This window comes from Clytia hemisphaerica, unplaced genomic scaffold, assembly GCF_902728285.1.
Source record: "Clytia hemisphaerica strain Z4C2 unplaced genomic scaffold, Clytia hemisphaerica genome assembly, whole genome shotgun sequence".
Classification (NCBI taxonomy): Eukaryota; Metazoa; Cnidaria; class Hydrozoa; order Leptothecata; family Clytiidae; genus Clytia; species Clytia hemisphaerica.
In genome coordinates this window covers 262,773-281,573 of record NW_027103852.1, presented here as the reverse complement: position 1 = coordinate 281,573, position 18,801 = coordinate 262,773, and the positions used below count along the sequence as shown (strand labels likewise).

Genomic DNA, 18,801 nt, shown 5'->3' with positions numbered 1-18,801 from the left:
GTTTTTGTTTTAAAACTTACTTCCGCCTTGCTTCTTTCTTCTGTGTAGTTTCGAATGTTTCTATTCGAAAATCTAATTCGAACGTTAGATTCGAACAATAAAACATTCGAAAATATTCACACAAAAGCAAAACAGAGAAGCATTTTCGATCATTTTCGATCCAGAAGTTTTGTTTTGAAGAGTTGCAGATTTTTCAGAGATGTATTTGAAAGTTTCTAGATTGATAATTCAAAATGCAGATGATGTACAGTATTGTTTCGATAGAGAAGAACCCTTCATCATTGCACATTGGATTAATCAGATTGATAACATTCAGTCTTTTTCTATGTTTTTGTTTCGATGCATGGAAAAGAATATCAGAGGAAAGGAGTTCTATGATGGAAATGTATGCTTATTGTAATAGTGGTTAAAGAACAACATTTTTTCAAGAGCAAAACAATTTGGAAACTTTCTTGATTATCGTCAAGCTTTAAATGTTTCAAATTTTAGAAGGAAGATGTATCTAATGATTGTTGAGTTGAAAATTCAAGGATGTACCTCGTCGAGAACGAGAATTAGGAGAGAACTTTTATAAAAATCATTCGTCATTTGGTTTAATACAAGACATTTCACTTCCCTTGCTATGTTATGAGAAATCTTATTGGCAAACATTCAAGAATCTTTTTTTTGTATGCATTGATAAAAAACTGTTTGGTTATCACACGGACGAATTTTATACCAAAAGCTGAAAATATTTGGGTGGTCTCAAGTAGTTTTATAAATTCTTAGTTCATCAGTTTTGATTTAAGTGTCTTTTATGGAAGAACTCCAAAGTAAAAGTTAATCTGAAAATATTTTTGTTGCGTTTTTCCCTTTGACTCCCAAGTTAGTTTCTCCGAAAGTCAGTTCTTTTCGGCTGGTTTGTTTTGATTTTTCTCCCGCCACTTACCCAGTCCCCCAAAAGTCAACGCGGTCATATTTCCATACTAGAGAAATATGAAATATCGCAAATATCTCGATGCTCTCGACCAATCAAAACGCTGATATTTTTTTGGGTCGGCAATAAGGAGAAAAATGAAAACAATCAGTCAGACGATATAGCGTTTTGCGAAAATGCATAACACATTAAATTTTATCATTGATTGTTGATGGGGGGAGAGGGAAGGGGAGTAGGGAAAATAGAAATAGAAAGTTCCGGTTGCAAAAATCAGTTTTATTGACAATTGAATCATGCTTAATGGTGGGAATTGTTATCAATAATGTTTTTGAATGAAAAAACAACCAATTATAAGAAAAAAATCCAATGAAAATCAAGAAAAACGGCGATTTCCGGCATATTTGGCCGGAAAAAAAATTTTCTCAAAAATCGGACTTAGCCATGTTTTGGGCATTGTTAATAAGCATCTTTGAGCAAAAAAATCAGAAAAAACTAATGATAAAATCCCGAGAAAATGCCAAAAAAACAGTTTTTCCGGCATATTTCCGGCATTTTCGGCCCGAATTTTTTTTTTTTCGAAAATCGGGCTCCGTCACATTTTGGGCATTGCCATTTTGCATCTTTGTGCCAAAATCAGAAAAAACTAATGATAAAATCCCGAGAAAATGCCAAAAAAACAGTTTTTCCGGCATATTTCCGGCATTTTCGGCCCGAATTTTTTTTTTTTTCGAAAATCGGGCTCCGTCACATTTTGGGCATTGCCATTTTGCATCTTTGTGCCAAAATCAGAAAAAACTAATGAGCCAATCTCGAGAAAAGCTGGTAACAGACGGACGGACGGACGGACGGACGGACGGACGAACGAACGGACGGACATGGGTTAATTTATAGGACCTCCGAGGTAGGTCCAAAAAGCTTAAGTCGTGCCTGTTACAGAAGATAATAAATGTTTTTTAATGCAAAAAAATCAGGTTATACCCATTCCAACATTTTCTCTCCTTGCATTATTTAATGAAATACTTACATATTATATCAAGTTGCTTGATATTTTAAGTAAAATTCAATAACCTTAACAATACTAATGACTAATGACTAAACTCTCGCTGGTCATTTAAAAATCAGCCAGTACAATGCTTAATACTTACTACGAGAGCCAGTCTATTGATGGCTTTGGTAATAAAGCTTTGACAGGTCATGATAAAAAGCGTTGACAGCTCTTGAGTCTTTGATATCATAATATCTCTTCTTACTCTAGTTAAGATTCAAATGAACATTAACTGCAAGTCCATTTTAACTTCAATGCATCTTGAAAACGCTGAGAGTCGTTTCAACCATCACCATTTCTTTTTTTTCTTACATTACATTACGTCATTACTACTTCTAGACCAATCGGCATCCATGATTAATTCATAATTATATACAGTTTGTATCACCTTGAGTAAGTTTGACCACACTATTAATGTTGGGTCCATTCGATGGATTTCAAATCAATTCCTTCTTGGATCATCTCCCAAAGTGGACTTAAAAGAAAAGAAAAAAAATTTTGACAACAAAACTTGATCCAAATGCGTCCATCCATACCGTAAACATTAGCCTTAGGCTAACACGAAAAACAAGGCAAGTGCTAGATTCAATTCATTCCCCGAAACTCGGTGCAAATCCTGAGGCGTAGCCTCTTCTTGCCTGGGAAAAAAGAAACTTCCCTTCTAATAACGGAGAGTGCCACTGAAGTTCGCAAAACGAAGCTTACCTATTATTTTTGCCAAAATTTTCGCAAAAATATATCATTGTCTACTTAAGTTCCAAAAAGTCAGAATATATACTTAAAATTAATAAAGTGACATCGAAATTCTGAAAAAAGGTTCGAAGAACTTTCTACAACTATTCGTTTTCGATGGTTGAAATTACAATGAACCTTTACCTCATTTCACGCAGTCTATTGACATTCTGAACAAGTTTTTCAATGGTGTAATCGACTTCAGCCTCGGTGGTAAATCGACCAATACCGAATCTAACGTAAAGGAATAGTTTCATAATTTATTTAAATTTCACGGAAATGGACTACCCGTTCTTCCAGATAGGGCCAACCATCTATAAAGCTGTCGGTATCTTAGGGGAAAAACGAATCCCACGACGAAAGTTTGACTTTGGGAATATTGGATATCAGACTCTAAAAAACCAAGAAGAGATGATACCATCACTACAGATGAAAAACTTTATCAACAATAAATTGGATGAAAAAACTGACCTGATAGAAGAGTGTGCCATTTCATCATCAGCACCAAGAGCTCTTAAAACATACGACGGTTCCAATGATGCCGATGTGCACGCGCTGTGTAACAGAGAAAGTAAGACTTGAGATACGAATGAAGTAACGGCAAAACAGAGAATATTGCGCAGCTGAACACTAAGTTATTAAAAGGAACCGCTGAGACAAGTTTGTGTTCAAAAGTAAAAGAATAATTTAAGGTATAAAGTATGTCAATACGTTACCAAGTTAACGTTCTGCTAAAAAAACTGATTAAAAGTGTTAAAACACATGAATAAGCAGAAATAAGGAGTATCAAATAAGACATTTAACGGTGTTAAAACACTGTAAACTTAAAAGCATTAGAATAGAACATAAGCCAGTGTAACAAAAATGAAGGAGCCTTTTGCCACTGGCAATGGAGATTACATATCACAGCAATCTCAATGAATGAGTCTTATTTTCTTTCCTTCAGCTCAAAAATAAAGCGAGATTGTCACAATTTAGAGTGTATCTTAAGGGAAAAAATTGTGGCGGTTTACAGCTTAAAATTCGGAAGTTTCGCGGAATTTAATTTCGTGGTTGAGAGGATGTTTTGTTTAAACTATGTCCTATTTTACCCTAAAAAGACCAATTTTATTGGTGATTTTTTTAATCATGAGAATATTCGTATTTTGCGGATTTGTCGAAAAACCGCGAAATCAAAATCCACAAAAATTTCCTCACTTAAGGAACTTTTACTACTAGGGAAAAGATGAGCTCTTCATTGTAGTTTTGAAATGTTGACGAGAGTAACTTTGGGTATACCTAACGTTTACCAGAAGTAAAGAGACTGAAAGAGAAAGTAACACACCTTCCAGAGGAGAGAGCGATATCCTTAAGCGCCATCAACAAACTTTCACCTTCGATACACGAGAAAGACAAATTAACGCAGCCCGGATACGACATTTCAGGATCCCCGTTTCGAACCACGTGATCAACTTGACCCATAACGCCGTTGATGAGACGTGCCGATAGACGGTCCACGTGCTTCTTATCGTACTATAACGAGAAGAAGGTGTTTATTAATTAGTATTGTCTGTCAACTGTTATCTGTGTATGCAGGATATATAAGTTTTTGATGTTTTACTAAGTTTCGCAACCTCCACCATTATGGAAGTAACTTTGGCAAATGTTATTGAGGTAATTTTTCCGAAAAATTGTAAAGTTTGTAAACCCCTTTCAATTAAGCACAGAAGAGTAATTCAAAGGCTTAAAAGCCTTGATAATGTAGAACCATGTTCGATTTCGTCTAACCATAATAGATTTCACGGCATTAATTTTCTCTATAGAGAGAAAAACCAGGGGGGGGGTCAACATCCAGATACCAGACCTATAGCCGGGTGGTGGTGTCTTTTTCTTCCTTTAAAAGTCTGAAAGTGAAAAGTCAAGTTGGTATTGATGGGGGTGGGTCCTCCTTTTTTTAGAAAAAAAGATTTATCCTCAGTTGGTATTGATACCAAAATAGGGGGTGGGTACCCTTTTTTAAATAATATGATTCAGAAACTTGGTATCCATATCAAAGTGACAGCAAAACTTTCCTAATTTTTTCCCTTATAGCTAGAAAATACCCCGGGGTACACAACAGTCTATACATGTTTCAATTGGATTTGTTTTAGCTTTTGAGTATAATGACTGTAAATGAGTAATAAGTATATAAATGACTTTGAAGTTTGTTTATTTTGGACTTTTTCGATATTTCCAAGTTTTATTTTTGATCAAGCCTGAAGCAAAAACATTTTTTCTGTGATAGCATTTGGTAATGAGTGAATCTATTCTGTTCTAAAATCATGTACTAATAATAGCTTCTCCTAGTTTTTGCACATCAATTATATTCAGATAATATTGATTCAGATTGATTTTGCTAGCTTCATTGGGTTTGTTTTTATTATGTTGTCAGTTTTCAGTCATTTTCTATTTTAGCATATGACATTTTTTGTGTTGTGTTGAAGAAAGAGTATTTCAAAAATGAGTTTTTTTGAAGTTTCTCTTAGTACCCTGTTTGTGTGGGAGGAGTGGGTTCCCTTTAAACAGCTTTAAAATCAAATTTGTCAGATTGGTATTGGTACTAAATTAGGGGGTGGGTCCCATGATATTTTGTCAAATTCAAAAAGTCATGTTGGTATCAATACCAAATTAAGGGGGTGGGTCCCCCTTTTTTCTGCAAGTTGGTATCGATACCAAAATAAGGGGGTGGATTCCCTCCTTTTTCTGAAAATTATGATTTTCAAGTTGGTATCGATACCAATTTTGGGGTGGTGGTGTTAACTTAGCTCAAAAGGTCAAAAGTCAGGTTTTTGGGCTATGGGTTGGTATTATAAATGTTGACCCCCCTGGAAAAACAAGAGTTCTGATAAATTTTATCCAACCTCGCACCCAATGTCAAATAATAGCATGTTAACTATGTGAGAAGTCAGGGGGGGTCAGGGTACAAGGTTGAGAAACGATACATTACATCCATTTCTTGAGCGGCGATTTCACATGATTTTCCCAACCCAACGATCAAAGGAGCGGGTAGTGTTCCGCTACGCAATCCTCTTTCTTGACCTCCACCACTCATCTGTGGCTCCACACGGACGCGTGGTCGACGGCGCACGTACAAAGCGCCGATACCTAAAATCCCAAAGCGATAATCCTAAAGTTTTTTGACAGAAAAGTTGAAAATATTTTGACAGAATAAAATGAAGCTGTTCTATTGGTTAGGAAATGATGATAGTCTAAAAATCATAAAATCATCCAATTGAATGGCTTCGCATTCATTCAAAAAGGTTTTTGAACGCAACGATGCATACATTTTCATGCTTACCCTGAATTTCTCAAATTAAAATAAACACAATATCTCCTCAACCAGTAGATATCATCGTGTGAAGGAAGGATGTTCTTAAAACCTTTTGAGTTTTAAACCTAACAAATATTCTTAAGCTCTAGTTTAGACGGCCCACTTTTTGCCCTGCCTATTCTAATTGTGAATTAAAGAGGGCATAAAGTGGGCTGTCTAAAGTGATGCATAGCCCTCTTTTGACGTCAATGCAGTGTCTTCTTTCAAACCTTTCCAAGCAAAGATTTTAACAACCAACTTTGTGCCCTCTTTTTGCCTACTCTAACAATTAGAATAGGCAGGGCAGAAAGTCGGGCGTCTAAACTAGAGCTAACCTGATCATATTTTCACCAGTATTTTGGCAATCGAAGTCTTATGTTCTTATATAGTTTGTTCTTATAAAAAACTTTCATGTAATCTAAGGTAGGTATGTGATGAAGTAAAATAGAAGAAACGGATTCGCTACAAGATGTTGTTAGCGATTTGAATAGATAAACGTGTGAAGACACCCACTAGCGAGTTTGTGTACATTCAACGCCTCTAATTCAAACTTCTACCGGGTGACCCACGAAAAAGTTCAGACTTTTCCCAACGTCTTGAGGCCGAACAAATGTCCCAAAGTGCTTGGAGTTTTGATATTTAGAAAGTAGATATCCTAACTTAAAATTTGAGCTATCACTTTTTAAATTTGACCAACTTGTTCTCTGTTTATGAGCTTTTAAAGTCAAAATTCACTTTACGGAAAGTGTAAAAAACACGTAAAAAAGGGGTATCAAATTTGGTATTTTTAGAAGTTTTTGATATACAGTTTTTGAAAAAATTCTATGAAAGCGCCAATTTTTATAAAAACTAGTCTTGTTTTAAACAAAGATTACTTTCAAAGGTGTTTTTATTAATTATTAATGACATAAAACTCGTTAAATGAGTCAATTTGTAAGTGATTTTCTAATTGATTGCATGAATTTAATACCTCTTTTTTACGTGTTTTTTACACTTTTCGAAAAGTGAACTTTGACTTTAAAAGCTCATAAGTAGAGAACAAGTTGGTCAAATTTAAAAAGTGATGACTCAAATTTTAAGTTAGGATATCTACTTTCTAAATATCAAAACTCCAAGCACTTTGGGACATTTGTTTGGCCTCAAGACGTCAGGAAACGTCCGAACTTTTTCGTGGGTCACCCGGTATAATTCGATTCTTTCTAGAGTTCGAAATAAAACATCTGTCATCTAAAGCTAACCATCTCCATCGCAGAAAATCACAGATACACATAAACTCGCTATTGTGTAAGAAGACACGTACCTTTAGGACCATAGATTTTGTGACCACTGATGGACATTAGGTCGATATTCATTGAATTGACATCAACTGGTATTTTACCCACGGCCTGTTAAAAAAATAATGAAATAATGTTTAATTTTTTCTACCATACTTCCATCTTCAAGCGAAAATATAAGCAAAAATTAAAATAAAAATCAAAAATAAGCGATGGCAACACATGTCTAAGGAGAACGACCTTTTTATTCGTTTTATATTACTATCATTACCTGAGCGGCGTCAGTGTGCAAATAGATTTTTCTTTCACGGCAGATTCTACCTAAAAATGGAAATAAAAAAAGGAATTTTGATCTATAGCAATATGTTGGAGTAATGGCTACTTTAAGAACAGAAACTTTCACGGGCAGAAACTTTCGCGAGGTTGCAATATCGCAAAATTTCGCGAATTTAACTTTCGCGAATTTAACTTTTGGAACGATTTCAGCAGATATAACTTTCGCGAATTTTAAACAGTTATTTCATTTTTCAGGCAAAAAAGCGATAAAAATTCACCAAAACTGAAAACTGAGTATATAGCAAAAAAAGTGTACTTTTCGCGAATTTCTAGTGTAATTTCTTACTTGGCAGAAACTTTCGCGAAAAAGGACAAGAATCGCGAAAATCGCGAAAATCGCGAAAATCGCGTAAGTGGTTTGAAAAATTTGCACTTTAAAAAAATGTCTTTATCCCGGAAAAAACGCAAAAAGTCAAGAGTCAAAAAATGAATAGTAATTAATACAGCATAGTTTATTCTGCTCCCCAATAATACAGTTTCTATTCTGGAAAGCCCTGATTCAATGAGATACCCTTTGAAACCTAGCAACAAATTGTAATTGTATAATTCATTGTTTTGATATTCGAGATGTACTGCTTCACTACCCTTTCTTAATTCGATTTTCATTAGCATTTCAATTCACAATCAAGATGAAAATGTTCGTGAAAATCTATCCTTGTTACAAAATAAATTAGAATCAGAAATCTGAGATGCAATGAAAAATTTGTATTACTTTTTTTGACTTCAAGAAAAATTTCAAGATTGGTGTGTTAATAACTTATGGGCTTCGATATGAGTTAGTACATCAGAAAGGGCATAGTAGCAAGTTTTTAGATTCTTCACACCTACCATAGTCATAGTGTATACGCACTTTTATAAGAACATCCAGATGTTCTCAACTTCTTTAGTTTCAAGCCGAAAAATGTTCTTAACATGTTTTTATATTCACCATTTTTTGAGCATTTTTGTCCACTTTGCTAAGAAATCGGGTTTTTAGAGTCCGCAAAGCCTTAAAATGTTCTTAATTTTTCAATTTATTTTAGCCTTCGAATCCTTATGTTATATAGCTTGTTCTTATAAAAAACATGTACCATTATTAATTTTAGAACTCATTGAGGCGAAAATAAAAAAAATTAGTGTTTCCAGAATGCGGGTGAAGGAAAAAAGCTCTTGTGTGGCCGGCCGGAAAATTTTGTTTTACTTTTTTTGATAACTTAAGATCATTGAAATAGAACTGTAAAGATAACTTTTATGTACAAACACTATGAAGTAAGCCCTGAATACTAATGTATCAACCACCTTATCGGCCAAAACTTAGTCGGTCTTAAGTCCTTAAGTGACTAAATTTTGGCTTGGTGACTAAAATTAGGGCCGACAAAAATTTGGGCCAAATTAAAAGTTTATAATTAATTAAGCTTTCCTTATTTTGCAGTATTTTAAAAGCTTTCTCCTATTTTCCATCTGCTTGTAAATATTTAGAAATGGCCCAAATTTTTAGTCGGTCTTAATTATTAGTCGGCCCTTAATGACTAAATTTTGACGAGGTGACTAAAATCAGGGCCGACTAATAATTATGGCCGACTAAGTTTTGGCCGATAAGGTACAAATCTTGATTTACAAGCGGGGATATCTAACCAAACGACGTTTGATACCTTGATTTTCTTTATGATGAACCATACATCCCCATAGTCTGCGGCCGGGTCAGAAAAAGCTTTTTTTTATTAAACTTTTTTTGCTCAAATTTTGTGAGGCGACTCCACGTGATATGTATTTTTTGGGCAAAGGGTCGTTTTTTTGCCACCTGTTGGTATCACGTTTTTTACAGACCGGCCCAGAATTGCCCTTTTTTCCAAAACAACCCTAGGATACTGTATCTCGTGATTGGAAAATGCTATTGACTTGAAATTTTGGCAGAATCGGACGAGGGGTTATGCTGAAAGTGAGCATTTTAGGTAAAAAACGGACAGGTCTGTAAAATACCAACCGGTCACGTGACTAAATTGAAATTTTGCAAACTTTCTTAGATGGTCAATATCTATCACTGATGAATATTTCAATTCAAAAGCTCCATTAGTTCCATGAGTTCTGGCAGATGGTCAACGTGTATTTTAACAGACCGGTCTGCAAAGTACCAAATGGGAACGAATTTTTACTAGTTTCTTTTATTTTACAAATCAGCCTTCGGGAACAAAGTTCAGTGAAATCAAACGAGTCAATCAGTCGAAACATGATTTTGATCAAGTTTACATTCTGGCCTGTAAAATACCAACCAGACATGTGGCCGAACCAAAATTTTGTAAATTTTCAATTATCCATATCAACCACTGGTCAAAATTTAATTTTTAGGAATTACCAGTTCAATAATGTTTCCCGCATCCCTGAGGAATTAAGAAGGGATTAGGAATAGCCTGTAGTTTTAACCCGCAAAATCAGGGACGGTTAAAGAGCTAATTCTCCGCAGCCCTCAGTCAGACAGGCTGTAGACTAATAAGAAGCTAACCGTCACCGTTGCAGAAAAACACACATACATAAACTCGCTGTTGATGCAGTAGTACAAAACAGGTAATTGTAGTGCTTGAGACTTACCAATTTCTTCCATGGGCTGTCGAACACCAATCTCATTGTTGACAAACATGATGGAGACTAAGGAAGTGTCAGGACGCAACGATTCTTCGAAAAGCTGCAAAAAAAGAAATACAGTAATCTTAATAACTGACCAGGGGACGCAAAAGTTGTTCGAGTTATGGAAATTTTGGCTTATGGAGTATGGTTTAATGTTAACCAAAGGAACCATGAAACCTGTTCACATTCGCGTTGTAGAGGTTAAAGTTTAAGAGACTCTACTGTAGATAGAAACATTTTAATCATAGCTTTTCACAAAACGAGACAAGAGGACAAACGAATACACATCATCGACTATTAACGGCGCAGTCGGGTTTTTGGGGGGACTGGTAACGAATTTATTAGGAAAAATTTTTCTCGGGCGCGTGGCATTTTATGGCCGCCTCCGAAACTAATTGAGAAAATTACTGCCAAAACCCTGTTCCATTTGAAAAATTTTCCTTAAAACGAGAAAGTCTTACACAACATACTCTCTACGTAATATAACCCTTTTTTAATCAATCGATCGATCAATCAATCAATCTCAGAAGCTCGAATTATCAGGCTAACTTAACCGGTACAATGCAAATTATTTTTCGGTTTTCTGAATTGACAAATTCATGATATGAAACACTAAGATGTCTTCAGATACATCATGGACCCAATAGCTGATTGGTTGCAAGTATATATTTTTTGATTTTATGTCACTTAAAACCAATCAGCTGTTGGGTCTATGGTGTAGTTGTCAGAAGACATTGTTGTGTTACATATCATGAATAAAGGCAATTTTGATGATCAAAAGCGAGAGGGGAATTTACCCCGTGACTTCAAGATCTTAACGGTGCCAATTAAAGTTGTTAAGCGCGAAAATAGATCGTTTTATATACAAATCAAGGCTCAGAGGGGCCGAGCGAAATGATGCCCGGTAGGGGGCGTGAATGAGGGGCACAGCGGGTGTACATAATCTCGTCTAAAAAGGGTAAATATTTGAAGAAAAAAAAGGGAAAATAAAACTTTTTTGGATTTGACAAATATTATCTATTCTTCTGTTTATAAAAAGTCATAACAACACAAACAATAACAGAATAACTTTTGAAAGAGGGGTGAAAAGAAGAGAATCTAAATCGTGGTCAAATGATAGATATTGGAAGAATTTTTGTTTCGTCTTTCCAAATAAGTTTACTTCACGTCTTCTTGCGAATTGAACCTCTTTTGTTTTCGTGTACAAACACAATAGAGTATGAAGAAGAAATTGAAAAAAAAGAAAAGGAGAATTTAGTTGAAGTTAACATAATAAAATATTTCGAGGCTCGAAATGGCAAACAAGAACTTGATAGAAGAGATGGATAGAATATTATTGATTATATAGGAAAAGGGGATTGAGTTACAATGTATATGCAATTGTGGGGTCCCTTTTTTATTGGGACTCGTTATTCTCCCCTCTTTTTTTCATCATATCAACAAAAAAGTCGAAACAAAAACTAAACTTTCTATATGGTGAGATTTTGCAATTTCAGGAAGATGTTGGGACAATGATACTTTTTTTGTTGTTGGTCTTCTTCAGAAATGACCTGGATAACTTACTTTGAAGTATATTTTTAATTCGGATATTCTGTAATTCGAACTAAATTACATATGACGCTCTCTTGTTCGATTTTCTATTGGAATTGGATTTTAATCGAATAAGGGAGTTTATCGAATAGTAGAGCGCCGTCGTTTATGAGAGTTTTTTGTTGATCTTGATTTGAATAGAATAATGGATCGTTTCAAATAGTATAACGTCGAATTAGAAGAGCGTAAACTGTAACTTAATTGATTTCATTAAAACGAGAAAGTCTTACAACACACTCTACGTAATATTATAACTCTTTCTTACTCAATCGAAGAGATCCCGTGAAATCGAATTATCAGGTTAGCTTAGTTTGAAGTTGAAAGATTAAAATACTATAGTTGACATTTGCTTTTTCAAACTTGAAAGTTTATTTGCTCGAATTACAGAAGTAATTTAAGTAAGATTTTTGTTCATTGTAATGGAGATAACTAAAGGTTAATTTGAAAGATTCGAATAATAGAATTTTCGAACTAAGCCAAAGCTAAATTATCGATGATTATTTTTTTCATGAGCGTTAAGGACGGTTCTTCGAACATGACGTGGGGTTTATTGGAACGCTTAACTTTTTTAAATTGTAAATAACTTAAATTCATTTGAAACAAAATCACATAAGAAGTATTTCACAAGTCTAAAGATTGGAACAAACAAGCGTTGGATTTATAATATCCAGTGCAATGAGAAGATTTGAAATGACAAGTATCATCTTTCTTTGAAACCCACAGTATCCCCAGTACCTTTTGTTTTGTGGGAAGTGTCTAGAAAATGATAACAACGAAATACGAGAGAGAGGACTTGCTGCGAACACCGAAATCCCACAGTACAGACAGAGGACTTGTTATAATCACTGAATTCGTAAAATAAAGACTGGAATGGGCAAAAGTTTCCTACAGCTTCAACCTTTTTGAAACATAGTAAAATTGCTTCTGCCCTGAAGATTTCTACCATTTTTCTTAGACAATAGTCGGCTGAACACACTAAGGGAAATTGCTAGGGGAATGTCTGTTGCAGACTTCATCTCCAAGTGTGAGTTTGTCGAAAATAGCAAAGATTTTAAATATCGAACTTTTGTTTTTGAGCTGCTGTTTGGGCTTCATGGATATATATTTTAAAGTCCCCTGAACATGTTTCAAGTATTAAAAAAGAAAATTTCAAAAGTTGACGACAGATTCGACAGAAATATCACAAGAAAGAAGAAAATATTGAGAAAGTTTCCCTTTTCTCCCAAAAAAAATTATTTGGAAAATCTATACTACATTGATTAGCTTCTTCAGATATAAAAATTTAAAACATTACTGAATGGAAATGTCATTTTAATTCAATCTGAGCCGATTCAAAATATGAAATGTTATGAATGCGGAAAGGTTGAAAGAGCTGAGTTTCAAAAAGCTTTGACGGGATATGTTATTATCCTGAATTTGGATTTCATAGATCGTAGCAATCTTCCTTACTTTACGAAAGTATTTGAATATAATACTCAATAATCAAAGTGCTTCGATATAAAGAGGTAATGTTTGGGAGTGTCAGATTAATTATACATATAGGCTGCCTGAAAATGATGGTATGTGAAATATTATGTAAGTCTAAGCGAGAGACCAGTTTGTCTAGTTGTTTTACGGAGATTTTATAAAGGTAAATTCTACTTTAATTTTAATTTTTTTTGCCAACCAACCGACCCTCTTTTTGGGGTAACTTGGCCTGTAAAACAACAAACTAAATATTGGGCTCGCCCTAGTGAGCGTATTTGAGAAATTCGTTAATCATTTATATCCTTTCGAATAAAAAAAAAAAGGAAATCCAAGACACTGGAGGACTTTTTGTTTGGAAATCCCAGAAATGATTTTTGAAATAATCTTGAGTGTGTAATTGGAATTGATTTCTATTAAAAATCAATCAAATATAAATTTGTATAAAAAAATCAAAGAAAAACCTCGGGAGCCCTGGGGGAGAAAGATTTTTCTAAAAAAAAAGAGGCAAACTGATCGAAGAAAATATTTTTGAGAGTATTATGACTAAAGAATATGATAAAAATCTTTGTATTTCTTTTTGGTTCAGTCCTTTTGGTTCAGTCCTTTTTTTTTCTTAATAAGAAGTAAAGTAACAGGAAAACTATTTGGTAAAAATCGGATTTGACTGTTTATGGCTTCAAATGGATCTTAACCAAAACGATAAGACCATAAAAAAGACAGATTTTGGAAGGGAAAAGAAGACATTAGGTAGGAACTTTTATTTCTTTAGATTCATTAATTCAACCGAGTACAAGGCTCCAAGCCAATTTCGAACTGGAATAACAAGAAAATTAGTTTAGTTTCTGTTTCTTCAAAACATAAAATTGTCATTCAATGGGCTTTTCCATTAAAACCATACAGGGGGGGGGGTGTGAATTAACCTTTTCAAGTCAAAAAAAAAAAAGATTGTAAATGTGTGGATACCCTATGTAGAATCGTAAAATTTTCGAAAATTCCCTTGGAAAAGTTCTTTCCGTACCTTAAAGTGAGGGTGGACGAACTAATGCCTTCCCTGGAAATTTTAGAATAACTTCTTACCCCCTTGGAAAAATGAAAAAACACCCACTGTAAATTTTTCTCAGATTACCCTCTGGAAATGTTCGTTCACCCCTTGTATGGATATAAAATGGAATGGTCCAATTGTAGAAGAGATTACAAAGAAATTAACGGTCTGCTGTAAATGTTTTTCATTTTCATTTCAGGAAAAAAATTATAAATTAAGATGCCTCATTCTTCTCAGAACCAATCAACACACCAAGACATCGGATCGTACAGAGTTGAATGTGTTATATTGGAATTCCTTTACGATTCAAGAGAAGTACAACTGGAGGTCAATATTTCATCAAATATCGCATTCAATTTTATATTATCCATACTTATTATGATTATCAATGGGATTATAGCTTACGTCATGTTAATCCACGCTAAATACAAAACACCTTCCTACTTCTTACTTCTAAATAACGCTATCGTAGATGCAATCTTCCCAAGCACGCTGGTCTCTTGGAATTTTATTTTACTGGAGATTATGGATTATAACGCAGCGTGCACTTTCATAAACGCGTCTCTGTATTTAGGTTATGTTTTTGGTTCTATTAGTATGATACTGGCTAATATGATGGCACTGGATCGATATTTAGCAATTTTTAAACCGTTTTTCTATCATGAGAGAATCGTGATAAACTATATGAAGTACGGGCCTTATATTTTCGCTGGCTGGTTATTTTCAATTGTATTCGTCGGATTGAGTTTATTGACACCGAAATTTACTATGTTTTACGGGTTTGCAGCACTGACTTTATCGTTGACCATTGTTTTCGGATCTTACGTTTATATACGGGTTCATTTCTTGGTGAAAAACATTACGGAGAAAACGTACCCGTCTATAAAACAACGGGAAAGGGAAGAAAGACGCAGAAAACACGATTATTACATGAACCGACTAACGAGCGCTATGATATTCGTTTTACTGGTTTGTTACGCCCCATTCACAATTTACAGTATGATTTTTCTAACCGCCTCTAAACTATTGACGACTAAAGCCTACGCGGGCGTACTTTGGGCGTACACTTTTATCTATTGTAAAAGCATCGGTAACCCGTTATTGTTTTGTATTAGCATGACTACTTTGAGAAGAGATATCGGGCGGCTGTTTACACGGAAAGACAATATGGTGCATGCGGAAACATCCCGGAACTTGTATCATGCGGAAGGGATGAATGTGCGAACACGGCAAGATAAGACGCTTTGCAGTGACCAAAAAGACAGTAATTTGGGGGGAAATGATAGCGGTCCGACAACTTCGTGAGACAATGAAATTTTTTTTAATGAAATTTAAAGAAAAGAGAAACTAAAATGGGCTCCGGTCAGTTCCGGCCACTGTAAATGATGTTTTTTTTATTTGATTTTTAAGCAAAAGGTTTAATTCTTATTGTGAGGAATTTATGTCCTATGGAATAAGGTTGCCGAAAAACCTGGTAAACGTAAAAAAAAACAGTAACGATATATCTTGTTTGAGGTTCGTAATCGAGGTTTAACTTTCTTTTAAAAACTTTCTTTAAGTATGAAATTTTTTAAAGAGCTCTTGATTTCGAATTATAAGAGAATTAACTTGAAACAAAATTGAAAGATATTTTAAGTGTGAAGTTGTAAGTTTCGTTATAAAATTTAAAACATGCACCATAGTTACCACTATAGAGGGGGGGGATTCTCACTTTTGATTCTCAACAAGCATAAATGAAGCCCAAATGAAAAGTCCAAAAAATTAGGCTCCAAACTAAAATTTTAATATTTGCCTGATAGAAATTGACTTTGCATCTCAAGGGGAAATTGCAAAATCTACCAATACAAAAGGAAAGTAACTTTGATTTATGGAGTAGAAATCAATTCTATTTATAACGAATAAATACTAAAAAAGGTGGCAAATGTATTAAAACTTTTAGACAATCGTCTGAAAAAGTAGTATTTGTTCCACTTTTCATTTCTGCAGAAGTGATTTTGAATATAAAGATTCCGAACAGGGGGGGGGTCCATGTACAAAACAACGGCATGTATCAGTACTTCGTAGCAAATTTCGATTTTAGACACCACCCCACCCCTATAGTACAAAAACTGCAATATACTATCCAGCAAACTCCCAAATATACCCCAATACCCCTGTTTAGTACAAAAAAATTAAGTAAAATACTTCCCAAACAACCCCCCCCCCCTTATAGTATAAAAGACCCGGTGTGTCGAGATATTGTGAGCTTCAGGATTTAAATTTTTTGTTCATTCTTTTTTTATTGTATAGAGGATGCTCTAACTTGAATTTTGAGCTACACGTTTTTTTTTTATTAGAACCCAGTTTATAAGACCATAGAGGCTGAAATTCGTCGAAAAATTAAGAACATCGTAAGAACCAACTGACGTTCTCAAAGACGGTGACGCAACCGCTACTAGCCCAAAAGACAAAGCCGATATGTTTTGTAATTATTACGCCAAAGTGGCACAGAATCTAAAGAAAAAAGCAATGCCACTAATAGACTTTGTCTGGAGACAAGCTAGACCCTTTCCCAACCGCACCGATAAGATTTTCAAGTTTTCAATGGTTGGAGAAGACCTGATATGTAAACTTCTTCAAGGACTCAAACGAAAGAAGGCTACCGGCATCGACCAACTTCCATCTAACCTGCTGAAAGATGCAGCTCCATCCATCTCCAAACCACTCGCACATATAATCAATCTTTCGTTATCCACCTCAGCATTTCCGACCGAGTGGAAGGAAGCCAAAGTGACACCCTTATTCAAATCCGGAAAAATATCGTCTGTCGAAAATTATCGTCCAATCTCGATACTACCAGTCATTTCGAAAATAGCAGAGAAAAATTGTCCAGATGCAGCTTACTGAATACCTGGAAGAGAATAATCTACTCACTGATTTCCAATTCGGTTATAGAAAGCACTCCTCCACGGAAATGGCTGCTAACCTCTTCATCGACGATATTCGAAAGCAAGTAGACAAAGGAAATGTTGCTGGCGCCCTGTTCCTCGATTTATCCAAGGCGTTCGACACAATCAGCCACGGTTCGCTACTGAAAAAACTACCGGCCTACGGGATCAGGACGACTGAGCTGAACTGGTTTTCAAGACTACCTTTTCAATCGCCAACAATTTGTTTCGTATGATAAAGCCATGTCCCAACCGCAACCGGTCACCTGTGGCGTCCCCCAGGGAAGCATTCTTGGCCCACTTTTATTTCTTATATTTTTCAATGACTTTCCTGACTGTCTTGAGAATTGCAAAACGATCATGTTTGCAGACGACACAGTCATCTACACTGCGGCGAAAAGCTCCAAAGAAGTCAACGACATCCTAAACGCCGAACTCAACAACGTCCAACGCTTCATGACCGAGAACGAACTTATCGTTAACCTGAAAAAAGGAAAGACTGAGGGGATGTTGTTTTCCACCGCTAAGAAATTGCACGATTCTCCCAAACTGAATTTACTCTACGGTGAAACACCCATTAACAACGCTACCAGCTACAAATATCTGGGAATTTTGATCGACCCAGAGCTTCGACTATCCGAACATTTTGAAAAAACAATTAAGATATCAACTTCACGTTTAAAGCTACTGACTTTAATTCGATCGAACGTAACTTCATTCGCAGCCTACCAAATATTTCGTGCTATGGTACAAACTATCATCCTTTACGGGTCATCCACCAACCTAAACCTCAACAGATCTAGCATCGACCGCCTTGACAGTATCGATCGCAGGGCTAGAAGGATCATTAACAAACGGCAAATAGATCGCCATATTATCGAGCCGACATCGAATGTCATGAAGCGTCAAGCATGTTGCCTTGTGAAGAAATGTATGCTGGGTAAAGCAAGTGTGTTGCTGGCTAATCATTTCGAACAAAATAACCACGGTGTCAATACACGAAACCAAAATGCTTTTATTCGTCTGCCCAAAATTCGTTTAGAAGTTGCCCGACGTGGATTCTTCTTTATGGGAGGAAGGTTGTACAATACGCTACCAGTGGAATTGAGGACCGTAAATGACTTTAATATTTTTAAAAACAAAATAAAGTCTCATACTTTCAATTTTATTTAAGTATAGTGCCTCTGCTTAGCCTTTAACTTGCCACTACACTATCTCTTTTCTGGATAATTTATTTTTGGATCTAGTGAGGCTTTGGTTTTCACTCTCGTTGCTACATTTAACTATATCCCTAATATTCTGTATCAATTTGTTTACAACACCACAACACTACGTAATGATCTTTTACCAGAGATAGTAAAGAGAGGCGTTTAGGATATTTTATCTAATATTTGTTTCCGTCTTATTTTTTTTTTTTTTTTTTTTTTAACATTTTGAATATGATAATTTCACTGTTTTTGGGTACTTTCTCCTTTTCAGAGTTTACACATTGCGTCACACTTTTCAGTATTAATATTCTCAGTCTCGACATACTGTATTAATA

At 35.2% G+C, this 18,801-nt stretch overlaps 2 protein-coding genes across 2 annotated transcripts in view; one reads left to right on the top strand and one right to left on the bottom strand.

Annotated features, from left to right (window-relative positions):
• Positions 1 to 1,883: 1,883 nt before the first annotated feature.
• The window catches only part of LOC136807901 (cysteine desulfurase-like), a 32,035-nt gene continuing 15,117 nt past the window's right edge, over positions 1,884 to 18,801 (bottom strand). Inside the window, exons 6-13 of the mRNA XM_067064520.1 lie at positions 10,197 to 10,290; positions 7,567 to 7,616; positions 7,322 to 7,406; positions 5,659 to 5,816; positions 4,018 to 4,205; positions 3,165 to 3,248; positions 2,838 to 2,927; positions 1,884 to 2,436 (exon numbers count right to left, since the gene is read on the bottom strand). Coding sequence (XP_066920621.1) covers positions 2,373 to 2,436; positions 2,838 to 2,927; positions 3,165 to 3,248; positions 4,018 to 4,205; positions 5,659 to 5,816; positions 7,322 to 7,406; positions 7,567 to 7,616; positions 10,197 to 10,290 — 813 coding nt within the window. The 3' untranslated portion in view covers positions 1,884 to 2,372. The remainder of the gene's footprint in view (positions 2,437 to 2,837; positions 2,928 to 3,164; positions 3,249 to 4,017; positions 4,206 to 5,658; positions 5,817 to 7,321; positions 7,407 to 7,566; positions 7,617 to 10,196; positions 10,291 to 18,801) is intronic.
• On the top strand, positions 14,535 to 15,712 carry LOC136808010 (olfactory receptor 5P66-like). The gene has a single exon (XM_067064648.1). The coding sequence runs from the start codon at positions 14,551 to 14,553 to the stop codon at positions 15,634 to 15,636; it is 1,086 nt and encodes a 361-aa protein (XP_066920749.1). The 5' UTR covers positions 14,535 to 14,550; the 3' UTR covers positions 15,637 to 15,712.

Excerpts from the sequence above, each read along its gene's own strand:
- LOC136808010 (XM_067064648.1), top strand. The coding sequence starts at position 14,551 with ATGCCTCATTCTTCTCAGAACCAATCAACACACCAAGACATCGGATCG.